Below are 25095 nucleotides of genomic sequence, written 5' to 3'. Positions count from 1 at the left end.
ACTTTGACATTCAATGATCCTTTTCCACATATGAGTCTTGAAAAATGGGGGTCGTCTTATAATCAGAGTCATCTTATATTCGGGACATTACGGGTAATACAAGCTCAGAACATGTTGATGGCTACTAGTTGAACTATTTTAAAATGTTTTTAAAATAGTAAAAATGGCAAATGGGTTTAGGGGTAAGAGGTGGCGCAAGATATGGCCCCAGGTTCTCAGACTATCTGACTGGTGTCACTGTGGAGGATTGATTGAAGTATTAACAATTTGGAGAATGGGCACATTTTCATAGAAATTAAGAAATTAATTTAACCCCTTGTTTGAGTTGAATATCTGTTTTGAATGTGGTTTGTGGAACTTACAGTATAGTCAATGTGTGTGTGTGTGTGTGTGTGTTGGTGTCTCTCTCATAGGCTATATACTGTGTACTAACGGGGGACCATGTTTCTTAAATACCTTTTAAATTCAGAAAAGGTTCAGCAAATGTGTGCAGGACTCGTGCCGTTTTACAACCATCTACCATAGCCTGAGTTATACTTAGTTGTACATGCTGGGTGTCATGCACCGAGAATAGCCAATCTACAAGCCCACAACACATTGCAACGTGACGCATGCAGGCTCTTGTAAACCTGAGGATAGATTAAGAGCTGTGTGTGTGTGTACACAGTACACACTGCATGTATTAAGTATGTGTGTGCTCTGCAATCAGATGGATGACGTGGGCGAGAGAAGATGTTGGGGGTCAGAATATCGTAGCTACCACAGCTTGACTGCCTTATGCCCTGCCAATGTTTCATGGACCTGGAGCTGTGTGGAGTGTGGACGCCCACACAGCATCAGCTTTTCACATACACATCTATGTAAACACTGACACAGTTGATCATCAATGCACATATGGAGGTTGAGCCCTGACGACATCTGTTGTGTTTCTCCTGAGGTATGATAAGTAATTACTGTACAGTATATTATTTTGAGAAGCTCTTGCAATCCTCAAGTACATCAGCCTCTAATATTTAAATGTATAACATTTGGCTTTTCATATTTGAACAGGTATTTGCATTGATGTGCAAGGGTTACATCATTTCAATATATTCAAACTTGGAAACAGTAAATAATGCTATTTGTAAAAAAACAAGATAATCCATAGCCCATTGTTCAACCAAACCACTTTACGGCAGTCCTTATTTTGGTTTTAAGCAACATTTTCTTCTGCCTGCTTTCCTATTAAACTCTTTTAATTGGAACACTTTCCTTTCCTATGGAACCCTATATAGGTTTAATAGAAAAGGGGAGTTTAATCACTCAGCTCCCATTTGACATTATGGTCTCTCACAAAAAACACAGTTCACCAGAGCAAAAAATTGAATCCGATCAATTCTAAAAATAAATCTATTCATCCACAAGTAACTGAGGCATGGCTTTGAGAAGGCACCCAAAACTAGCTAACAACTTGTAAAAGTGCTTATATGGTGGTGTATAATGGGGGGGAACTTTTCACAAAATGATCTAGCCTCATCCAGTTTAATTGCTATCCTTGTTGCTGCCTTGTGCGTAGCAAATTAACAGCACCAACAAAAACATTAAGAACTGTTAATTTGAGCACATCTGGACAAAAGTAATTATGTAGCCTTCCGTCTGGCAAGTAAAGTCAATAATCTCCTGAAATCCATCAGCATGTTCCTGGGTTTTCCCCAGATTAATTTAGAGGATCAGTGATAATCCCTTCATGTGTATTAAATTTCAGCATGACTTGAGACAGTGAGATGGTGTTCCACCACATCAGATAGAGATCACATAGTTGGCTGAAGAGAAAGAGGCCGAGGGAAACATTTGTAGCATCCTTACCGCTATGTTTATTAACCACATGGAACCCTAGCGTCCCTATTCTGGGGAGAACATAGTGCAAATACCCGATCCACAAGCAATGGGACACATTGTGACCTTGCAGATAGACTATTTTTGGCCTAAGGATATTGTAAGGGAAAAAGGTGAATTAAGTATACACAGGGCTAATGTTTGACTTTTGAATGTTAAAGAATATCAAGGTGGCTTCTGAAAAATGTTAACAAGTTAACAACATAGGCAGAAATTGAGCTCTCAGCAATTATAAATGAAATATGGGGGACCAAATTTAGCATCACAACTGCTGTATAGTAACTAACTGTTTGAACTTGTATCACTGTGATCCCATGTGATTACGTACTAAATGTCATTTCTACAAAGCCTCAGTGTAAAAGCAGCTCTGATGGAGTGACGGATTTAAGTTTCTTATATCTCTTCTACAGCTGTTGTTGCAAACTGAATGACGTAAGGATCTTAATGATTCAATGACTTTTCTTTGTGGGACAAAAAAGACAGAAGCTTCTGGAGTCTGCAGCATTTGATTCTGTCATCTGAAGCATCTCAGAAGTACTCTCCACTACCATGTGCAGCAATATGATGCTCCAAGAGACGACGTGGAGCAAACACGATGGGCTTAACCCTCTAGCCGTCGACCCTCGGAGAAACTCTGTTCCGCCTACAAAGACTCTCATAGCAAAACATCTCCTGGCATATCTACCAAGACCACTGCCAGAGTCTGTGCGCTACACTCCATACTCTAAGAAGGTACTGTACAGGTATCTTTCGCACACACTGTTTACTTTTGAGTTAAGAGAGTTATTGTACTCTGTGCGTGCGTGCATGCGTGTGTGCGTGCGTGTGTGTGTGTGTGGTCTGTATGTAATATGAAAGGAAAACAAGTTATGTAAGGTCATGACTCATGATTTATGATAGTGATAGCTACTGTTTTGTGTTTTTAACTTCAGGTTGCTTCTAAGTCAGCCACGGTCACTATGATGAGCACAGAACATGGCTCTTTCATCATCAGCATCAACAACAGCAGCAGTGACACCTGCCCGCCTCTCCCATCCTCCTCCCTCCAGACCCAGAGTCCAGGCCATCTGTCCTCTCAGGGCCTGACTAATGAAGATGCTCCCTGCCTCTACAGTGTGCAAGCACCTCCAGCTGAACCCTGCACCGAGGAGACCCCACAGAAGCCTCCGCGATCGCACCGCGGCCGCCATCTCAAACGTTTCACCTCCAGATGGGGATCAATCCGTAGCAACAATGTCCCCGTCCGTGCCAATGGTTTTGCAGAGGGCGGTGAGAAAGCCTACGACAAGCGACGTAAATTACTAGGCGATGACCAGCGACCTTCACACTGCACCGCCAGCAACCAGCGACAACGTTACGTCTCCAAGGATGGCAAGTGCAGGGTCAACCTGGGCCCCATGGTGTACAAGAGTCGCTTCCTGTCGGACATCTTCACCACGCTGATTGACCTCCAGTACCGCTGGTTCCTCTTCATCTTCACCATGTGTTACATTGTCACCTGGGTGGCATTCGCCGCCGTCTACTTTCTGGACGCGTGGCTGCGAGACGACGTGGCTCACGTCCACGACCCACTGTGGTTGCGATGCTTTGAAAACGTGGACAGTTTCCTGTCGGCCCTGCTGCTGTCGGTGGAGAGCCAGAGGACCATCGGCTACGGCTCCAGGATGGTGACGGCCAACTGCCCGGAGGGCGTGGTGATCCTCATGGCTCAGTCCATCCTGGGCTCCATCATCGACGCCCTCATGGTGGGCTGCATGTTCGTCAAGATCTCCCGGCCGCAGCAGAGGGCACAGACGCTGATCTTCAGCAAGCACTGCGTCATATCGGAGCGAGACGGGCAGCTCTGCCTGCTCTTCCGCATCGGTGACCTGCGCGCGAGCCACATGGTGGACGCCAAGATCCGCGCCAAGCTGGTCAAGTCGCGGCAGACCAAGGAGGGCGAATTCATACCGCTGGAGCAGTCGGAGATCAACGTGGGCTACGAGACAGGCGGAGACAGGCTGCTGCTGGTGGAGCCGCAGACCATCACCCACTTCCTCAACGAGAGCAGCCCCTTCTGGGAGGTGGGGGCGGACCGCCTGACCAGGGAGACGTTCGAGATCATTGTCATCCTGGAGGGCATCGTGGAGGCATCAGGTGGGTCCGACGCTTTGTTCAGGATCCCCATACATACATACAGTACAGGCCACTTCCGACGTTGGAAAAACGTCCGGTTCGGACAGGCTTTCTGAACTTTTAGTTAGGAGACTCAGTGACATCTGAGGGTGCACGAGTTCTGAGAAAAAATCTGCATTCGAAATTACGTTAATTTGTAATTATATCACCTCCCTTTCTGAAGAAATGTTTGAGCTTGATAATATCACGATTTAAGAATTAAATGAAACAGTATGTTAAAGGACAACTTTAGTTTTTTTCAACCAAGGTTCATGTTTTAGGTTGTTATTAGAGAAAATAAAAGATGAGTGTTAATTTTTTTTAATTTGCTGCTTTCTTTCATTTTAGCGATTTTAGCTATTTTTGACAGGGGGGCGGGGGCATTCGAACATGGGGCTAAATACGTCTTTTTTTACAAAATATTATGGCGATTTATTTTTATTATTATTTACTAGACCCCAAGAAATTACATCTGGCCACAAAAGATCACAGGATCTACTGAATGTGAAGATAGTCTACTGGGGGGAAGCCACACTGTGTCAGTTTGACACATTCAGTAGATCCTGTGATCTTTTGTGACCAAATGTAATTTTTTGGGGTCTAGTAGGACTATAGTAAATAATAAAAAAAGAAATCGCTTTAAAATGTTCGAATGCCCCCCCCCCCCCTGTCAAAAACGAAAGAAAGCAGCAAATAAAAAATAAATGAACACTCATCTTTTACTTTCTCTAATATCAACCTAAAACATGAACCTTGGTTCATGTTTGTCCTTTAACCTCAGCATTCCTATTTTGGGCAAATAAAAATGTCAAACTTTGTAGATTTCTCTTTAAATTAAAAAACAGCAGACTTACAAAGCTCACATGTTATCACAAAATGGTCTCCTTCGTGTGTGTTGCAGGTATGACATGTCAAGCCAGGACGTCCTACAGGACGGATGAGATCCTGTGGGGCCACAGGTTCGAGTCTTGCATTTCTTTGGAGAAAGGGGCATTCCAGGTGGACTACACTTTATTTGACAAAACCTATGAAGTGCAAATGTCTCCGCTCAGTGCACAAGAAAGAGCAGCAAAAGATCAAGAGGAGAGCAAACATTTTCCTTGATATAACATTGTCTGTTGTGTTTTGTGGATAATGCAATCAAAGCTGGAAATAGCGTTTTCGTTGCATTAACAGTTGACAAGATTTTAATATAGCTGTTTCTTTTTTATATTATCCATATCATCTTATTTATTTTTATTTTATATCTAACATATGAAGTTCTAAGAAATCAAAAATATATAGAATTTCATCTTGAAAAATGCAAATAGCCTACCGATCTCAGATTTCTTCTTTTTAACAAAATGCAACATTGTTTTTAAAGAATGGAAACAAGTCATGTTGTTTCTTACAGGTTACCTCAACTATAGTTCTAGATAACAAGAGAGCGTATGCACAAAGTGTAAAGTTCAGAATATAGGGATGCTGGGGTCAAAGTGGTTCAAACTAAAAGCCCTACTGCCAAAGCCACAGTGTAAATAATTATTTATCCAGCAGAGGGTGCAGTTACTCTTTCATAGACATGGAATTACATCAGGTAAAATGGTCATGCTAACTGGCATGATAATGTACTGCCACTGGTTTCTTATTTTGTTGCCATAACAAAAGGAGCATCATTAAAATATGGCCAATTCATCACATTTATAATTCAACAAATCTACCATGGGAATACATACATGCATGAAGAAGACTGGATCATCACCTAGATCTGCATATAATAATAATAATAATAATAATAACTATTTATATAGCACCTTTCCAAAAACAAGTTTACAAAGTGCTTTACAGATAACAATAGCAGTAAAAAATACAATAAAAATCTAAAAACATGCAAACACAATTTATGGAGCCAGCCGCCCAGCAACTCTTGTTGATCTAACCTCATCAAAACCAACCAGACAGACCAGCATCAGTCTTTCCCTGTGTGAAGTGCGGAAGGGAGTGCGAATCCCGCATTGGTCTACTCGGACACATTGAAAGCTGCACCAAAAGCAGATCAAGAACCCCTATCCAGAGCGCGACTCCATAGTCTCTCGAGACTGACGGATGCCAATGAGAGTCTACGGTCATATACTGAAGACAGCCCAAGTGTACATACTTGTTGAACAATCGTGCTGATTCTGCAACTACAAGAAATCAATGTCACTGAACTGCACTGTGACTGTGTGCAGCTGGCTAAATCCAGGTCCCAGGAGGAATGAAACAAACCTGAACGTCAGGAAAAGCACTCATAAATTAGCAAGAGGCAAATTGCAATTTAAGCAGGTTGTCAGAGAAAAGTTGATCATAATTAATGTGTAATGAGTGATGAAAGCCCATTTCTGGGAGATTTTAATAAGTTACAGTGGACTACAGTAACAGTGCTACTCGTAAATGTCTCGGGTGAGAAGATTTGTGAACTATGCCAGAGCACAAATAAAACCAAATTCATCAAACACATTGATCAAAAGCAATGCAAAAAAGGGTAGGAATTCCACCATAAAGAGCTGAGGTTATGATGAAGGAAATTAAAGAAGAAATGCACTGTGAAGTTCTCAGTGTTCATTTGACAATTTGTAACTCAGAAAGTGTACAAATGTAACCAATTGGGCCATTTACATGTGTGCACTTTCTGAATTATATAAACTTATTCAAATTGTATGTATTTTTTTTACATGTAGATGCATGATACAGTAGGCTACACCAAAAATGCCTGGCAACATAAGAGATGCTAGATTCTAGAACATTAGGAGCACATTGTTCTGGCCAGTGAAGGAGTAATCTGGAACAGTGGTTCACAACCTTTTCTGGATCAGGGGCCCACTTGAATGTTGGACTACTTACAGTATCTGACATCTTAACAAGGAAGCCAAAGTGATCAGATGTGTGGGCCGTGAGCAAGATTTATTTTTGGGCTTTTATTCATAGAGGGGGAAAAATAGAAACTCAAAAACACATGCTCCCTTAAGTCAGATCTCCCGTTAGTCCGACCTGTGCTGCGGGTTACAAATCACCCGTGCTGCGGGTTACAAATCACGTGCTGCGAGTTACAAATCACCCGTGCTGCGGGTTACAAATCACCCGTGGATTCCTGTGAGGTTAGGGTTGGGATAGTGTTAGTAATGGTTGAACTAACGGGCGGTCGAACCAATGCCACTCTACCATAACGCCATGTGGCAGCCACAGTGGCCGCCCCCCCACTTCACTTTTTCTTTTTTAAAGAAGGCCAATGCACACCTCAAAGGTTAGTAGGACAACCAGGAAAAGGGATCTATCAAATCAAAGGAAAAGGTTCTGCACACTGTCTGGAACAAAACTATTTGTCCTGGTGAAGGTCTAATGACCGAAACGTCGATTTAATAAAAGAGCATCCTTTTTGTAAGTTCCAGACAGTGTCTGGGACCTTTTTCTTTGATTTGATATCATAGATCTCTTGCTGAATTATAAAACAGATTGGTGTGTCCTCCCGATGACATCTTGCGTTTTTTTTATGAATTTTGAACACTTCTGCAGCATGACTACTTTTTAATTTTGGTACTTTAAGAACATTTTCATGCCAATACTGTTTTTACTCTAGCAAATGTTAAATACCGGACTTTTGATTGTAACAGAGTATTTCTGCATTGCAGTATTGCTACTTTTACTTGTGCAAAGCATTTCAGTACTTTTTCCACCACTGAGAACCCCAGCTGATCTAGAATATCTCGAAGGGAGAACTTTGTGTAACAATCTGGTGGGTTGAGGACGGTCTCCTCCTCCCCCAGGTTGTATCTTTCATTTAGACTGCGTCCCATTGTGAGTCATGCAACATCCATGGCTGTATCTTTCATTTAGAGTACATCCCATTGTGAGTCATGCAACATCCATGAGTAAATCACAGAGAATAGAACAACTTGTGTACAAGCAATTTAAAAACTGTTCGTGGTGTTCAAAAGTCTGAGTAGACGATAAAATGACCAAACATTTTTTATAAAGTGAAATATCCCCAAGTACAAGTACTTTTACTTTTCTTGAGTATTTCCATAATTACTTGCTCAAGCAGAGCGTGCAAGTACTGTGATCGGCTCGATATGTATGTCGGATTTTCGGTGTTGTCCACCGGCCAATAAGTATGTGTGTGTGTGTGTGTGTGTGTGTCGGGGTAAGAATGGTGGTCCCATATACATCGACACCAAGCTAGACAGGAACACCCACAAATGTCACATCCGGTTTTAGCCCGGGGTAAGAATTTTCTATGGATGCCAATGCAACTTGGTCCAATCCTTAATCACATACGGACAAACATCTATGCCGATAATATGTAACTTGCGGAGGTAGCGTGCCTTGTCCACGGGCAACAGATCTTTCAACGTATGGCATTGCAAATACGTTTGATAATCGCTACTCTGCGCAATATTGTTTTGGAAATGCCACAAATTGCATTGCAGTGAACAAGAGCCAATCACAACTTCCCCGGGGGTGGGCGGAGTCACAGCTTGACGCTCTGAATACGTGCCGTGGTGTCAGTCTAAACTCGCTATGTGTTCATATAAGAAATGATCACATAGTGATATTTGTCAGGTGAAAGAAGCACTGGTTTCTTTATTTAGTAACGGATGCTCCTCTCAACCGGCCGGTCTCAATCATGACATTGCGTTGCATAACATTGGGTGTCTCACTGTCTCTAAAGATTTATGTTACCTGCTTCCCGTTACCGGTTTCCTGGTCATGTGACCTGAGTAACCAATACATGACAGCAGTGTGTGTAGCAGCCAATCAGGACTAGGTCCTGACAAAAAAAAGTTAATAAGAAACTATACTCAAGAGAGTGCTGATATTCCTTTTTTCATGGTTCTTCAAGAATCTGCACCCAAAGAGACTACTGTGAGTATAGTACTCCCCCTGAGTAGAATACGCTTACTACGTTTTTTGTTCCTAATCGATAAAAAGAAAAGTAATTTGGGGGTGAACTGTCCCTTTTAAGTAAATTATTAAAAAGGGGGAAAAACTAAATGGGAGTAGCCTACCGTAGGCTACTTCTTCCACCTGTGAGTATAAATCAGAGAGAACAGAACGTGTGGAGATCAGATAGCATATAATGGGCTCATTCGGGAAATACATCAAGACAGCCCTGACGTCCTTGAGCAGCTCCTGCCAAGATAAAGCCAAAGACAGAGCAGCCAGAAGCAATGGCTACAGAATGCCCAAGTAGCTGAAGCAGTGTTGCCATGTCTGCTTATTATAAGTGACTTTGTGCTTGTCGCCCTATGGACTATATGCACATGGCTGCCATCTTGCCAGCAAGGTGCTAACTAGGTGCAACTTCCCATAGACAGCCCATTCATCCAAACGGAAAAGTCCTATCTAATTGTAGCCAAGGAACAACGTCAAACTCACCACGAAAAACTTGGATTATCCTCTTTCAATCTGTGAAGTTTTTTGTTTCATAAAAATCCACCGTAGGCCTAGACATGTTATGAGCTACTTCCTATCAAGAAATTAATTGCAGGTGATTTTTCAAAGTGTTGGAGTTTGGAAGTGCTCGTTGTATATCACTCAATGGCCCATGCGTACCACTTGTCTTCAATTTGCACATACCGGTAATGCAGGAGGCAGCAGGAGGATGCTTTACTGATAACGAGTGCTTCCAAACTCTGACACTTTGAAAATAAATCACCTGCAGCAAGGTATTTCTTGACAGGAAGTAGCTCATAACATGTCTACGGTGGATTTTTATAAAACAAACACTTTGCAGATAGAGGATAATTCAAGCTTTTCGTACAGCTGCAATGTTGGTGAGTTTGATGTTGTATACAATTATAGACTTTTCTGTTTGGATGAATGGGCTGTCAATGGGAAGTTGCACCTAGTTAGCACCTTGCTGGCAAGATGGCAGCCGTGTGCATAAGGCCCATTGCTTGTAAATATTAATTGTGGTTTGTGTGGGCTGCCCCCATATACAAGATTTGTGTTTTTTAAATATTTCAAAAATAAATAATGAAAAAGCAGATCTGTACTGTAAAAGGACGACTTCACCCAACCTATCTTCATAATGCTCCTGATAAAATGGTACCAATTGTTCTACTCCGTCTGTATCTCAGAGGAGGGCTGTGGACAGTTCAGAAACCCGCCTACAGTACATCATCGTTTGGCCCATACATTTATTTTTCAAACGAGATTGAAAAAGAAAAAAAATTGACCCCTTGGAAGTTGGAACCCTTTATCAGGACTCCTTCCCAGCAACACAATTATTTTGGCAAATTATTTTGGCAAATTATTTTGGCCTTGTGTCATACAGACTGAGGGCATGCATGACTTGTGTCTCATTGTTCTTCTGTCTTTATGGGCACCATTATGCCATTATGATATACTGTACTGATATTATACAGACAAGGTCACATTGCGACCATGGTTGAGAGGACAAATGAGCATCTATTAATCAAGTACTTTCTCAGACCTTTTCATGATTCAAAATGATTTGCGATGCGATGCATTGTGAGCTTGTAGATCGTCTATTTTCAAATGACTGAAATGTGTATTGGTTTAATGTGTAAGTGGTTAATGTATTTTATTGTTTTGTAATGATCAAAATCTACAAAGTAACTATAGTAAGATGTTCAAATACATGTAGTGGAATAAAATTTGGATCTGAGATGTAGCGGATAGAAGTAAAAATATTGGAAACACTCAAGTACAAGTACAAATATGTACTTGCACTTAGTTACTTAACACCACTGGCACTTATGCATACACATGCAATGTGTGTTACTGTATCTCTTTGACCTTGGATGTCGTGTCTAATTCCCGTCCTTGTCACAAATAGTGGAGGAGCATAGGGATATTTCACGCTAATTCGTCTAAAAGCGCCAAAATTTGCACAGATGTAGCCCAGGGCATGCTCTAAGGATTTAGCTAGAGCACCCAAGCCGGTGATCTTCGATGTCGCCAGTGTCCAAATCCATATGGCCACCATTAACAATCTATATAAGATTATATACAGTATAATATATACAGTAACATTTCTAAATTTCATTATGCTTTAAGTAGCATGTGACGTGTGTCAAACTAGGGGGTTTTCATGTTCCTGAATCCATTCCAAACATTAGTTTTGCACAAAAAAGACGATAAAAACGGCCTTAGCTGTCATCACAAATGTTATGAGGTCAGCACATTTGGGCACATTTGGGCAAGTTGCTATGGACGAATTTAGCCCAAGGATTTTTTTTTGTGCAAAACTAATGCTTGGAATGGATTCATAATCATGCTACTTAAAGCATAATGAAATTTAGTAAATGTTGCCTTATATTGATCATCTATGGTTGCCATATGGATTTGGCCACTGTGGCGACCCCGAAGGTTGCCGGCTCGGGCGCCCTAGCTAAATCATTTGAGCAAGCCCTCTACATCTGTTAGACTAATTAGTGCGAAATCATCTTTATCTCTCCCTATGCTCCTCCACTAAAACAAAACAAAAGCCAGTTTGTAACGATGACATCGAGCCATGCTGCGAGTGTTATCCCTCCCATGGAGTATGATACAGATTACAGCCTGCTCTGTGTGCCCACAGCTCTCTCATTGATGTGTGTGTGTGTGTGTGTGTGTGTGTGCGCGAATAGTCGTCGGTAGGCCCCGATGCAAGGTGGTCAGCAAGTGCCACCCCTCGCAGCCGCCGGTGAAAACAGCCCAAACTGACTGTGTTTTGGCTTACAAATATCACAGCGGGGTACTGACTGTACAGCAGTTGTGAAGGTACCTGTCATGATTATGAACAGAGCAGCAGCTGCAGCCTGTGAAAACAAGGCTGGTTTATAAACAGCGGGGCACTGTGCAGTAGTAGTAGTAGAACTTATACCTGCAGCTGTCGCACTTCCTTCACGTTATTAGCCTACAGCCCTACACACTCGACCTATTCTCCTCTTGCACAAAGTCTAGTAAGGGGCGGAGTCTAGCCAAGTACACAGGCCGGGGCTTCCGCTTTACTTCCGCGTCTATGCAAAACAGATGGAGAATTGCTTCAGTAATATCATAGCTTTTTTTCCGATACTGTTAACTAAGCTAAATTGTTCGTTTTTGTTGTACTTTTTTTTGTCCAAGTCTGTGTTTATGTTGTTAATGTACGTACCGTTCGTTTTCATCGTTTGTTTTGTCAGTTAGTTAGTTACCGGTAGTTAAGTTTTAACATGAAGAAAACCACGGTGAAGTTGATGAGGAGGGCAGTGGGCTCTACCGAGCATTGCTCAGTGCCTCTTTGCACTGCATCAGCTCGGTTTACAACATTGAGTTTTCACCGTTTCCCAGAAGATGCTGAAGTAAGGGCTAAATGGATTGTTAACATTAGAAGAGACAATTTCACCGTCACTCCTCGGTGCTACGTGTGCAGTAGGCACTTCATGAAAGAAGACGTGATAGAGACTCCAGGTGGACTTCATCGCATTAGAAAGGGGGCCTTGCCTGTGTTGTTTGAGTGGATTAAATATGAAGTCCATCAACGCGTTAGTGTTTGGCAGAGGAGAGAAAGACCTACTAACTGCCCAGATCAGATGGCGATGGATGGTGCAGCAGCTGCTGGAACTGTCATGGAAGTGACCACGACTTGTGACCACGACTACTGCACACCCCCTGAACCTGCCGCTGTTGACCTCGCATTGAGTGAGAGGGATGACATGAAGGATGTAATCACTCAACTGAAGAAGCAAGTGGAGGACTTGTCACTGAAATGTAGGTTTGGACTACATCGATTTGAAGGCTCAGACTCACAGACTAGACACTTCACAAGGTGAGAATAACTTGCATAAAGCATACCAATTTCATTTATTTATTGTGTAAATTTATTTATGTAAATGTCATTACATGAAAGTAACCTTGCTCATGGTTATAAACAATGACAATCCTAATTTGTCCAAGATTTGCTACCTATGAGCACCTGGTGGTGTTTTGGGAACTGATTGAACCATCCACAGCCAACATGATCCGAGTCACCCGGGCACGGAGAGCCCAGCAGAGGAATGAAGAAATATTTATTCCATGTACTTACTCGGTAAGTTTACTCAGGCTGTTTTAATATTTTGTACTGTGCTAATCGTTACTGTATAATCGCTATACCAGAGGGGTAGCCAACCTAGCACTGGGGCCAACATTGGCACAGGGGAGGGTAACACTGGCATAAGTGTGTGAGAGGGAGAGAGGATCTTTTAAAAATAAAATAATTTGTAGTACTCTCACATATGTATGCAAATGACATTCTGCACATAATTCTACATTCATTCAAACTCAGAACTCTGAATGGGGAGGGAGTCTGAGAGATACAGTAGGTGGGTTATTGGTCTGAATCTAATGATCCTTGCATCCTGATGTGAAAGAAAATATATTGACAACCAAAATATGTTGGAAATATTAATTGATGTGATGTCATAATTAAAATGAAGATATGAATGCCACACTGACTATCAGGAAGCATTGACCCTGACATTGTCATCGAGGGTAGTAGTATTCAGGTTGTATCAGAATTTAAATATCTAGGAATTACACTAGACTCAAACTTTACATTTAAAAAACATGTTAAACATTTAGCCAATAAAATCAAATTCAATGTATCTAATTTCAGACACATAAGACCATATCTAACAACAGATGCAGATAAACTCTTCATGCATGCTATGATTGTCTCACACATAACCTACTGTTTCACAGCCTGGTCGCAGACAAATCAGACAACTTTAAAATCACTGTACAAACAGACTTCAAGAACACTTGACCAAAAGCCCAAACGTTACCACCATTGCTATAGTTCAAAAGTTACTTAATTTTGACAGATTTAAACATTTTGCAGATGCTTGTCTCATTTTTAAGATCATAAATGGACTTGCACCACTGAAACAGTTCATAGGTCGAAGGGACAGTGGTGACAGAGCAACAAGCGCAACTACCAGAGGGGACTGTGGAGTACCAACCAGACGTAGTGTGTTGTATGTGTAGTGTGTAAAACACACTAGACATAATTGTCTATGTTTTGTACATTCTCTTTCAGAGACATGCTCTGCTTCCGTGGGATGAATTCTTCCTTTTCCTCATGTACCTGGCGTTGGGGTCCACAGAAGTTGACCTGGCAGATCGTTTCGGGATCCACCCATCAACGGTCAGCCGGATCATAACAACGTGGACATATTACCTGTACTTTCTGCTGGGCTCACTGAAAATTTGGATGTCCCAAGAGGAAGTTCAGGCTGTGTTGCCGAGGGAGTTCAGGGAGAGCAAATACGCTGATACACAGGTAAACGCAATCACTTGCATTAGTCTAGACTAGATGGAAAGGGGGTCCACAGCGCACATAGGGTGGTCAGTAGCTGTCAGTAATAATAATAATAATGAATTGCATTTTTATAGCGCTTTTCTATGCACTACGTGCCTACTCAAAGCGCTTACAATGATTAATTCATTCATACATTGGGAAGGGCAGCGTAGTCTTAATGTTGTGTGAGCATGGGCAGATCAATGTATCTCTCCAGACATTGTTAAAACCTGAGAACTGTTTTCTCTGCATCACTTTGACCTAGAAAAATCATTTATGATGTTACTTCATTTTGTAGGTGATTATCGACTGCACAGAGCTGAGATGCCAACAGCCAGAAAGCTTGTCTCTTCAGAGTGAGATGTTCTCATCCTACAAGTCACATTCCACCCTGAAGTTCTGATTGGCATGGCACCTCATGGAGCAGTCACCTTCATCTCAGACTTGTATGCTGGCTCCATCAGTGACATAGAGCTGTTTAAGCAGTCAGGCCTCCAAGACCTGCTGACAAAGGATATGGCTGTGATGGCAGACAAGGGATTTTTGATTGTTGACTGTATCCCAGGTCAACTGTATCGCCCACCCTTCCTCTCAAAACAGAGCCAGATGCCAGCAGGAGATGTTAATAAAACCCAGGAGATTGCACACCTTCGAGTCCATGTTGAGAGAATAATCGGAAGAATTAAACTGTGCAAGCTCGTCCAGTCTGACATCCCTGTTTCCTTGATGGGAAGCATTAACTCTCTGTGGACTGTGGCCTGCTTACTCAGCAACTATCAATATGGACCTCTGGTGAAGGCCTGGGCTCAACAGTGATGAATTGAGACATGCTGATTGAGACAGAGGCTGATATGTAGATCATAAAATCACACCCATGTCAAGTGAGGGGCGCTCTAATCATCGTACATCATCAAGAATGGTGGTCCCTTATTGGCCAAGGGTGGCCACCGACATACATGCTCAGACACATGACGTAAATTCTCTATTCATTGTCAATGGCATTTAGTTTGTGTTGAGACAGAATGTACATTGTAGCTGTTGATAGGATTGGCTAAAAATGTTACATGTCAATAATTTCACTGTGTATTTAAGTTGTCATATCGGCTGGGATTTATTTTATTAGGAAGCCTAAAAGGCAAACATTCTTTTGATTCATATGTTCCAATGCTCAAAGCCAAACACACAATTCAATCATTAATCACTATTATTTGAGTGACATTTTAGTGTCCTCACTTTCATTTCTTTTCTTTTTTTGTCAATTACTTAAGTGTGCTTAACCCATTCTGGGCAGGAACCCCTTTTGGTGTTTTTAGCATTGTTATACTTTAGGTATTGAAAAATAGCTGAGCTTGAGCTTAAAACAGCATTTATGATATTTGTCATACACAAACAGGTATGAGACTTACCTCACCTGTACAAGTCATGGCTGTTCAGATGTTCTGGTACTTTACTGCCCTTCCCACAAATGAAACAATCTTGTTGTATGCTCTCACTTACTATCATCATTTTCTGGAGTAGTTTGGTCTATCACAGGAGTTTAACCCTTTTTGTATCGAGGCCATATTTGAGCCACAGAACTAAAACTAAATATTTTGTTTGTATTGCTGTATGCTGTATGCTGTATTGATGTTGGTACCATTAGGAGAGATATCAGGTAAAAATATCAATTCTTAGGGGCACGGTGGCACAGTCGGTAGTGCTGTCGCCTCACAGCTAGATTCCTGCTGGGGGCGTGTTCTCTCATCAGTGCCCATACCCGAGGTGGGGTTGGAGAAAGGGCCTTTCTGTGTGGAGTTTGCATGTTAGGTTATGTTTGCACGCTCAAATGGACCTGTACAGGTTCATTTGATTAGAAACTCTCCATTTAGCTGGGGACCACCTGGAACCCTCTCAAGGACCACTGGTGGAAAACCACTGGTCTATCATAATACGTACATTTATTTTGAAGGAAAGTACAGGTACAGTATAATAGGGATACTCAAATAGATTTACCTGTGGGCCACATTACAAAAATGGCAAGGGGCCAGGGGCCAGTAGATAAAATTACGACATTAATGATACTTGATAACTTCTCTCTTTCAATTGCTTTATTTTCGCAAAATGTATCAAAGTACAATGTGCACGCACACAATATGTAAATAAATAAATGTGTTACATTTTCTTGCATAAACACAAAGAGCTGTTTCCATAACTGCACAAATTATTGCACATAACATGAGTAGCTGTTATAATAACATAACATGAGTAGCTCTTTGCCTGCCTGCCTGCCTCAAAATTTCAAAAAACATGGGCTATAACCCATCGTTTTTGTCATTTCGTCATTTTTTTCAAATCCTCAAAAATGATGAAAAACGGCGCGCTATAGTATGCCGTACGATATGGGCTATAGCCCACGGTCCAAAATGATGAGAAACGAGGCTAACTTTTTTTTTCAAAATTTCAAAAAACATGGGCTATAACCCATCGTTTTTGTCATTTCGTCATTTTTTTCAAATCCTCAAAAATGATGAAAAACGGCGCGCTATAGTATGCCGTACGATATGGGCTATAGCCCACGGTCCAAAATGATGAGAAACGAGGCTAACTTTTTTTTTCAAAATTTCAAAAAACATGGGCTATAACCCATCGTTTTTGTCATTTCGTCATTTTTTTCAAATCCTCAAAAATGATGAAAAACGGCGCGCTATAGTATGCCGTACGATATGGGCTATAGCCCACGGTCCAAAATGATGAGAAACGAGGCTAACTTTTTTTTTCAAAATTTCAAAAAACATGGGCTATAACCCATCGTTTTTGTCATTTCGTCATTTTTTTCAAATCCTCAAAAATGATGAAAAACGGCGCGCTATAGTATGCCGTACGATATGGGCTATAGCCCACGGTCCAAAATGATGAGAAACGAGGCTAACTTTTTTTTCAAAATTTCAAAAAACATGGGCTATAACCCATCGTTTTTGTCATTTCGTCATTTTTTTCAAATCCTCAAAAATGATGAAAAACGGCGCGCTATAGTATGCCGTACGATATGGGCTATAGCCCACGGTCCAAAATGATGAGAAACGAGGCTAACTTTTTTTTTCAAAATTTCAAAAAACATGGGCTATAACCCATCGTTTTTGTCATTTCGTCATTTTTTTCAAATCCTCAAAAATGATGAAAAACGGCGCGCTATAGTATGCCGTACGATATGGGCTATAGCCCACGGTCCAAAATGATGAGAAACGAGGCTAACTTTTTTTTTCAAAATTTCAAAAAACATGGGCTATAACCCATCGTTTTTGTCATTTCGTCATTTTTTTCAAATCCTCAAAAATGATGAAAAACGGCGCGCTATAGTATGCCGTACGATATGGGCTATAGCCCACGGTCCAAAATGATGAGAAACGAGGCTAACTTTTTTTTTCAAAATTTCAAAAAACATGGGCTATAACCCATCGTTTTTGTCATTTCGTCATTTTTTTCAAATCCTCAAAAATGATGAAAAACGGCGCGCTATAGTATGCCGTACGATATGGGCTATAGCCCACGGTCCAAAATGATGAGAAACGAGGCTAACTTTTTTTTTCAAAATTTCAAAAAACATGGGCTATAACCCATCGTTTTTGTCATTTCGTCATTTTTTTCAAATCCTCAAAAATGATGAAAAACGGCGCGCTATAGTATGCCGTACGATATGGGCTATAGCCCACGGTCCAAAATGATGAGAAACGAGGCTAACTTTTTTTTTCAAAATTTCAAAAAACATGGGCTATAACCCATCGTTTTTGTCATTTCGTCATTTTTTTCAAATCCTCAAAAATGATGAAAAACGGCGCGCTATAGTATGCCGTACGATATGGGCTATAGCCCACGGTCCAAAATGATGAGAAACGAGGCTAACTTTTTTTTTCAAAATTTCAAAAAACATGGGCTATAACCCATCGTTTTTGTCATTTCGTCATTTTTTTCAAATCCTCAAAAATGATGAAAACGGCGCGCTATAGTATGCCGTACGATATGGGCTATAGCCCACGGTCCAAAATGATGAGAAACGAGGCTAACTTTTTTTTTCAAAATTTCAAAAAACATGGGCTATAACCCATCGTTTTTGTCATTTCGTCATTTTTTTCAAATCCTCAAAAATGATGAAAAACGGCGCGCTATAGTATGCCGTACGATATGGGCTATAGCCCACGGTCCAAAATGATGAGAAACGAGGCTAACTTTTTTTTTCAAAATTTCAAAAAACATGGGCTATAACCCATCGTTTTTGTCATTTCGTCATTTTTTTCAAATCCTCAAAAATGATGAAAAACGGCGCGCTATAGTATGCCGTACGATATGGGCTATAGCCCACGGTCCAAAATGATGAGAAACGAGGCTAACTTTTTTTTCAAAATTTCAAAAAACATGGGCTATAACCCATCGTTTTTGTCATTTCGTCATTTTTTTCAAATCCTCAAAAATGATGAAAAACGGCGCGCTATAGTATGCCGTACGATATGGGCTATAGCCCACGGTCCAAAATGATGAGAAACGAGGCTAACTTTTTTTTTCAAAATTTCAAAAAACATGGGCTATAACCCATCGTTTTTGTCATTTCGTCATTTTTTTCAAATCCTCAAAAATGATGAAAAACGGCGCGCTATAGTATGCCGTACGATATGGGCTATAGCCCACGGTCCAAAATGATGAGAAACGAGGCTAACTTTTTTTTTCAAAATTTCAAAAAACATGGGCTATAACCCATCGTTTTTGTCATTTCGTCATTTTTTTCAAATCCTCAAAAATGATGAAAAACGGCGCGCTATAGTATGCCGTACGATATGGGCTATAGCCCACGGTCCAAAATGATGAGAAACGAGGCTAACTTTTTTTTTCAAAATTTCAAAAAACATGGGCTATAACCCATCGTTTTTGTCATTTCGTCATTTTTTTCAAATCCTCAAAAATGATGAAAAACGGCGCGCTATAGTATGCCGTACGATATGGGCTATAGCCCACGGTCCAAAATGATGAGAAACGAGGCTAACTTTTTTTTTCAAAATTTCAAAAAACATGGGCTATAACCCATCGTTTTTGTCATTTCGTCATTTTTTTCAAATCCTCAAAAATGATGAAAACGGCGCGCTATAGTATGCCGTACGATATGGGCTATAGCCCACGGTCCAAAATGATGAGAAACGAGGCTAACTTTTTTTTTCAAAATTTCAAAAAACATGGGCTATAACCCATCGTTTTTGTCATTTCGTCATTTTTTTCAAATCCTCAAAAATGATGAAAAACGGCGCGCTATAGTATGCCGTACGATATGGGCTATAGCCCACGGTCCAAAATGATGAGAAACGAGGCTAACTTTTTTTTTCAAAATTTCAAAAAACATGGGCTATAACCCATCGTTTTTGTCATTTCGTCATTTTTTTCAAATCCTCAAAAATGATGAAAAACGGCGCGCTATAGTATGCCGTACGATATGGGCTATAGCCCACGGTCCAAAATGATGAGAAACGAGGCTAACTTTTTTTTTCAAAATTTCAAAAAACATGGGCTATAACCCATCGTTTTTGTCATTTCGTCATTTTTTTCAAATCCTCAAAAATGATGAAAAACGGCGCGCTATAGTATGCCGTACGATATGGGCTATAGCCCACGGTCCAAAATGATGAGAAACGAGGCTAACTTTTTTTTTCAAAATTTCAAAAAACATGGGCTATAACCCATCGTTTTTGTCATTTCGTCATTTTTTTCAAATCCTCAAAAATGATGAAAAACGGCGCGCTATAGTATGCCGTACGATATGGGCTATAGCCCACGGTCCAAAATGATGAGAAACGAGGCTAACTTTTTTTTTCAAAATTTCAAAAAACATGGGCTATAACCCATCGTTTTTGTCATTTCGTCATTTTTTTCAAATCCTCAAAAATGATGAAAAACGGCGCGCTATAGTATGCCGTACGATATGGGCTATAGCCCACGGTCCAAAATGATGAGAAACGAGGCTAACTTTTTTTTTCAAAATTTCAAAAAACATGGGCTATAACCCATCGTTTTTGTCATTTCGTCATTTTTTTCAAATCCTCAAAAATGATGAAAAACGGCGCGCTATAGTATGCCGTACGATATGGGCTATAGCCCACGGTCCAAAATGATGAGAAACGAGGCTAACTTTTTTCTTCAAAATTTCAAAAAACATGGGCTATAACCCATCGTTTTTGTCATTTCGTCATTTTTTTCAAATCCTCAAAAATGATGAAAAACGGCGCGCTATAGTATGCCGTACGATATGGGCTATAGCCCACGGTCCAAAATGATGAGAAACGAGGCTAACTTTTTTTTTCAAAATTTCAAAAAACATGGGCTATAACCCATCGTTTTTGTCATTTCGTCATTTTTTTCAAATCCTCAAAAATGATGAAAAACGGCGCGCTATAGTATGCCGTACGATATGGGCTATAGCCCACGGTCCAAAATGATGAGAAACGAGGCTAACTTTTTTTTTCAAAATTTCAAAAAACATGGGCTATAACCCATCGTTTTTGTCATTTCGTCATTTTTTTCAAATCCTCAAAAATGATGAAAAACGGCGCGCTATAGTATGCCGTACGATATGGGCTATAGCCCACGGTCCAAAATGATGAGAAACGAGGCTAACTTTTTTTTTCAAAATTTCAAAAAACATGGGCTATAACCCATCGTTTTTGTCATTTCGTCATTTTTTTCAAATCCTCAAAAATGATGAAAAACGGCGCGCTATAGTATGCCGTACGATATGGGCTATAGCCCACGGTCCAAAATGATGAGAAACGAGGCTAACTTTTTTTTTCAAAATTTCAAAAAACATGGGCTATAACCCATCGTTTTTGTCATTTCGTCATTTTTTTCAAATCCTCAAAAATGATGAAAAACGGCGCGCTATAGTATGCCGTACGATATGGGCTATAGCCCACGGTCCAAAATGATGAGAAACGAGGCTAACTTTTTTTTTCAAAATTTCAAAAAACATGGGCTATAACCCATCGTTTTTGTCATTTCGTCATTTTTTTCAAATCCTCAAAAATGATGAAAAACGGCGCGCTATAGTATGCCGTACGATATGGGCTATAGCCCACGGTCCAAAATGATGAGAAACGAGGCTAACTTTTTTTTTCAAAATTTCAAAAAACATGGGCTATAACCCATCGTTTTTGTCATTTCGTCATTTTTTTCAAATCCTCAAAAATGATGAAAAACGGCGCGCTATAGTATGCCGTACGATATGGGCTATAGCCCACGGTCCAAAATGATGAGAAACGAGGCTAACTTTTTTTTTCAAAATTTCAAAAAACATGGGCTATAACCCATCGTTTTTGTCATTTCGTCATTTTTTTCAAATCCTCAAAAATGATGAAAAACGGCGCGCTATAGTATGCCGTACGATATGGGCTATAGCCCACGGTCCAAAATGATGAGAAACGAGGCTAACTTTTTTTTTCAAAATTTCAAAAAACATGGGCTATAACCCATCGTTTTTGTCATTTCGTCATTTTTTTCAAATCCTCAAAAATGATGAAAAACGGCGCGCTATAGTATGCCGTACGATATGGGCTATAGCCCACGGTCCAAAATGATGAGAAACGAGGCTAACTTTTTTTTTCAAAATTTCAAAAAACATGGGCTATAACCCATCGTTTTTGTCATTTCGTCATTTTTTTCAAATCCTCAAAAATGATGAAAAACGGCGCGCTATAGTATGCCGTACGATATGGGCTATAGCCCACGGTCCAAAATGATGAGAAACGAGGCTAACTTTTTTTTTCAAAATTTCAAAAAACATGGGCTATAACCCATCGTTTTTGTCATTTCGTCATTTTTTTCAAATCCTCAAAAATGATGAAAAACGGCGCGCTATAGTATGCCGTACGATATGGGCTATAGCCCACGGTCCAAAATGATGAGAAACGAGGCTAACTTTTTTTTTCAAAATTTCAAAAAACATGGGCTATAACCCATCGTTTTTGTCATTTCGTCATTTTTTTCAAATCCTCAAAAATGATGAAAAACGGCGCGCTATAGTATGCCGTACGATATGGGCTATAGCCCACGGTCCAAAATGATGAGAAACGAGGCTAACTTTTTTTTTCAAAATTTCAAAAAACATGGGCTATAACCCATCGTTTTTGTCATTTCGTCATTTTTTTCAAATCCTCAAAAATGATGAAAAACGGCGCGCTATAGTATGCCGTACGATATGGGCTATAGCCCACGGTCCAAAATGATGAGAAACGAGGCTAACTTTTTTTTTCAAAATTTCAAAAAACATGGGCTATAACCCATCGTTTTTGTCATTTCGTCATTTTTTTCAAATCCTCAAAAATGATGAAAAACGGCGCGCTATAGTATGCCGTACGATATGGGCTATAGCCCACGGTCCAAAATGATGAGAAACGAGGCTAACTTTTTTTTTCAAAATTTCAAAAAACATGGGCTATAACCCATCGTTTTTGTCATTTCGTCATTTTTTTCAAATCCTCAAAAATGATGAAAAACGGCGCGCTATAGTATGCCGTACGATATGGGCTATAGCCCACGGTCCAAAATGATGAGAAACGAGGCTAACTTTTTTTTCAAAATTTCAAAAAACATGGGCTATAACCCATCGTTTTTGTCATTTCGTCATTTTTTTCAAATCCTCAAAAATGATGAAAAACGGCGCGCTATAGTATGCCGTACGATATGGGCTATAGCCCACGGTCCAAAATGATGAGAAACGAGGCTAACTTTTTTTTTCAAAATTTCAAAAAACATGGGCTATAACCCATCGTTTTTGTCATTTCGTCATTTTTTTCAAATCCTCAAAAATGATGAAAAACGGCGCGCTATAGTATGCCGTACGATATGGGCTATAGCCCACGGTCCAAAATGATGAGAAACGAGGCTAACTTTTTTTTTCAAAATTTCAAAAAACATGGGCTATAACCCATCGTTTTTGTCATTTCGTCATTTTTTTCAAATCCTCAAAAATGATGAAAAACGGCGCGCTATAGTATGCCGTACGATATGGGCTATAGCCCACGGTCCAAAATGATGAGAAACGAGGCTAACTTTTTTTTCAAAATTTCAAAAAACATGGGCTATAACCCATCGTTTTTGTCATTTCGTCATTTTTTCAAATCCTCAAAAATGATGAAAAACGGCGCGCTATAGTATGCCGTACGATATGGGCTATAGCCCACGGTCCAAAATGATGAGAAACGAGGCTAACTTTTTTTTCAAAATTTCAAAAAACATGGGCTATAACCCATCGTTTTTGTCATTTCGTCATTTTTTTCAAATCCTCAAAAATGATGAAAAAACGGCGCGCTATAGTATGCCGTACGATATGGGCTATAGCCCACGGTCCAAAATGATGAGAAACGAGGCTAACTTTTTTTTTCAAAATTTCAAAAAACATGGGCTATAACCCATCGTTTTTGTCATTTCGTCATTTTTTTCAAATCCTCAAAAATGATGAAAAACGGCGCGCTATAGTATGCCGTACGATATGGGCTATAGCCCACGGTCCAAAATGATGAGAAACGAGGCTAACTTTTTTTTTCAAAATTTCAAAAAACATGGGCTATAACCCATCGTTTTTGTCATTTCGTCATTTTTTTCAAATCCTCAAAAATGATGAAAAACGGCGCGCTATAGTATGCCGTACGATATGGGCTATAGCCCACGGTCCAAAATGATGAGAAACGAGGCTAACTTTTTTTTTCAAAATTTCAAAAAACATGGGCTATAACCCATCGTTTTTGTCATTTCGTCATTTTTTTCAAATCCTCAAAAATGATGAAAAACGGCGCGCTATAGTATGCCGTACGATATGGGCTATAGCCCACGGTCCAAAATGATGAGAAACGAGGCTAACTTTTTTTTTCAAAATTTCAAAAAACATGGGCTATAACCCATCGTTTTTGTCATTTCGTCATTTTTTTCAAATCCTCAAAAATGATGAAAAACGGCGCGCTATAGTATGCCGTACGATATGGGCTATAGCCCACGGTCCAAAATGATGAGAAACGAGGCTAACTTTTTTTTTCAAAATTTCAAAAAACATGGGCTATAACCCATCGTTTTTGTCATTTCGTCATTTTTTTCAAATCCTCAAAAATGATGAAAAACGGCGCGCTATAGTATGCCGTACGATATGGGCTATAGCCCACGGTCCAAAATGATGAGAAACGAGGCTAACTTTTTTTTTCAAAATTTCAAAAAACATGGGCTATAACCCATCGTTTTTGTCATTTCGTCATTTTTTTCAAATCCTCAAAAATGATGAAAAACGGCGCGCTATAGTATGCCGTACGATATGGGCTATAGCCCACGGTCCAAAATGATGAGAAACGAGGCTAACTTTTTTTTTCAAAATTTCAAAAAACTTTGGCTATAACCCATCGTTTTTGTCATTTCGTCATTTTTTTCAAATCCTCAAAAATGATGAAAAACGGCGCGCTATAGTATGCCGTACGATATGGGCTATAGCCCACGGTCCAAAATGATGAGAAACGAGGCTAACTTTTTTTTCCAAAATTTCAAAAAACATGGGCTATAACCCATCGTTTTTGTCATTTCGTCATTTTTTTCAAATCCTCAAAAATGATGAAAAACGGCGCGCTATAGTATGCCGTACGATATGGGCTATAGCCCACGGTCCAAAATGATGAGAAACGAGGCTAACTTTTTTTTTCAAAATTTCAAAAAACATGGGCTATAACCCATCGTTTTTGTCATTTCGTCATTTTTTTCAAATCCTCAAAAATGATGAAAAACGGCGCGCTATA

At 40.1% G+C, this 25095-nt stretch overlaps 2 protein-coding genes across 2 annotated transcripts; both read left to right on the top strand.

Moving 5' to 3' along the window:
* The first annotated feature begins 224 nt into the window (after nt 1-224).
* On the top strand, nt 225-5336 carry LOC308326708 (G protein-activated inward rectifier potassium channel 3-like). The gene is made up of 4 exons (XM_080779704.1): nt 225-937; nt 2355-2607; nt 2808-4011; nt 4931-5336. The coding sequence occupies exons 2-4, from the start codon at nt 2425-2427 to the stop codon at nt 5131-5133; spliced, it is 1590 nt and encodes a 529-aa protein (XP_080635830.1). The 5' UTR covers nt 225-937; nt 2355-2424; the 3' UTR covers nt 5134-5336.
* Nucleotides 5337-12673: 7337 nt separating this feature from the next.
* Nucleotides 12674-14823, top strand: LOC308326812 (uncharacterized protein). Its single transcript, XM_080779845.1, has 4 exons — nt 12674-12802; nt 12931-13063; nt 14054-14296; nt 14613-14823. The coding sequence occupies exons 1-4, from the start codon at nt 12690-12692 to the stop codon at nt 14715-14717; spliced, it is 594 nt and encodes a 197-aa protein (XP_080635971.1). The 5' UTR covers nt 12674-12689; the 3' UTR covers nt 14718-14823.
* Nucleotides 14824-25095: the final 10272 nt, after the last annotated feature.

The sequence above is a fragment of the Protomyctophum bolini genome, assembly GCF_963924005.1.
Source record: "Protomyctophum bolini genome assembly, chromosome: 13".
Lineage (NCBI taxonomy): Eukaryota > Metazoa > Chordata > Actinopteri > Myctophiformes > Myctophidae > Protomyctophum > Protomyctophum bolini.
This window is presented reverse-complemented; position numbering and strand designations above follow the sequence as displayed.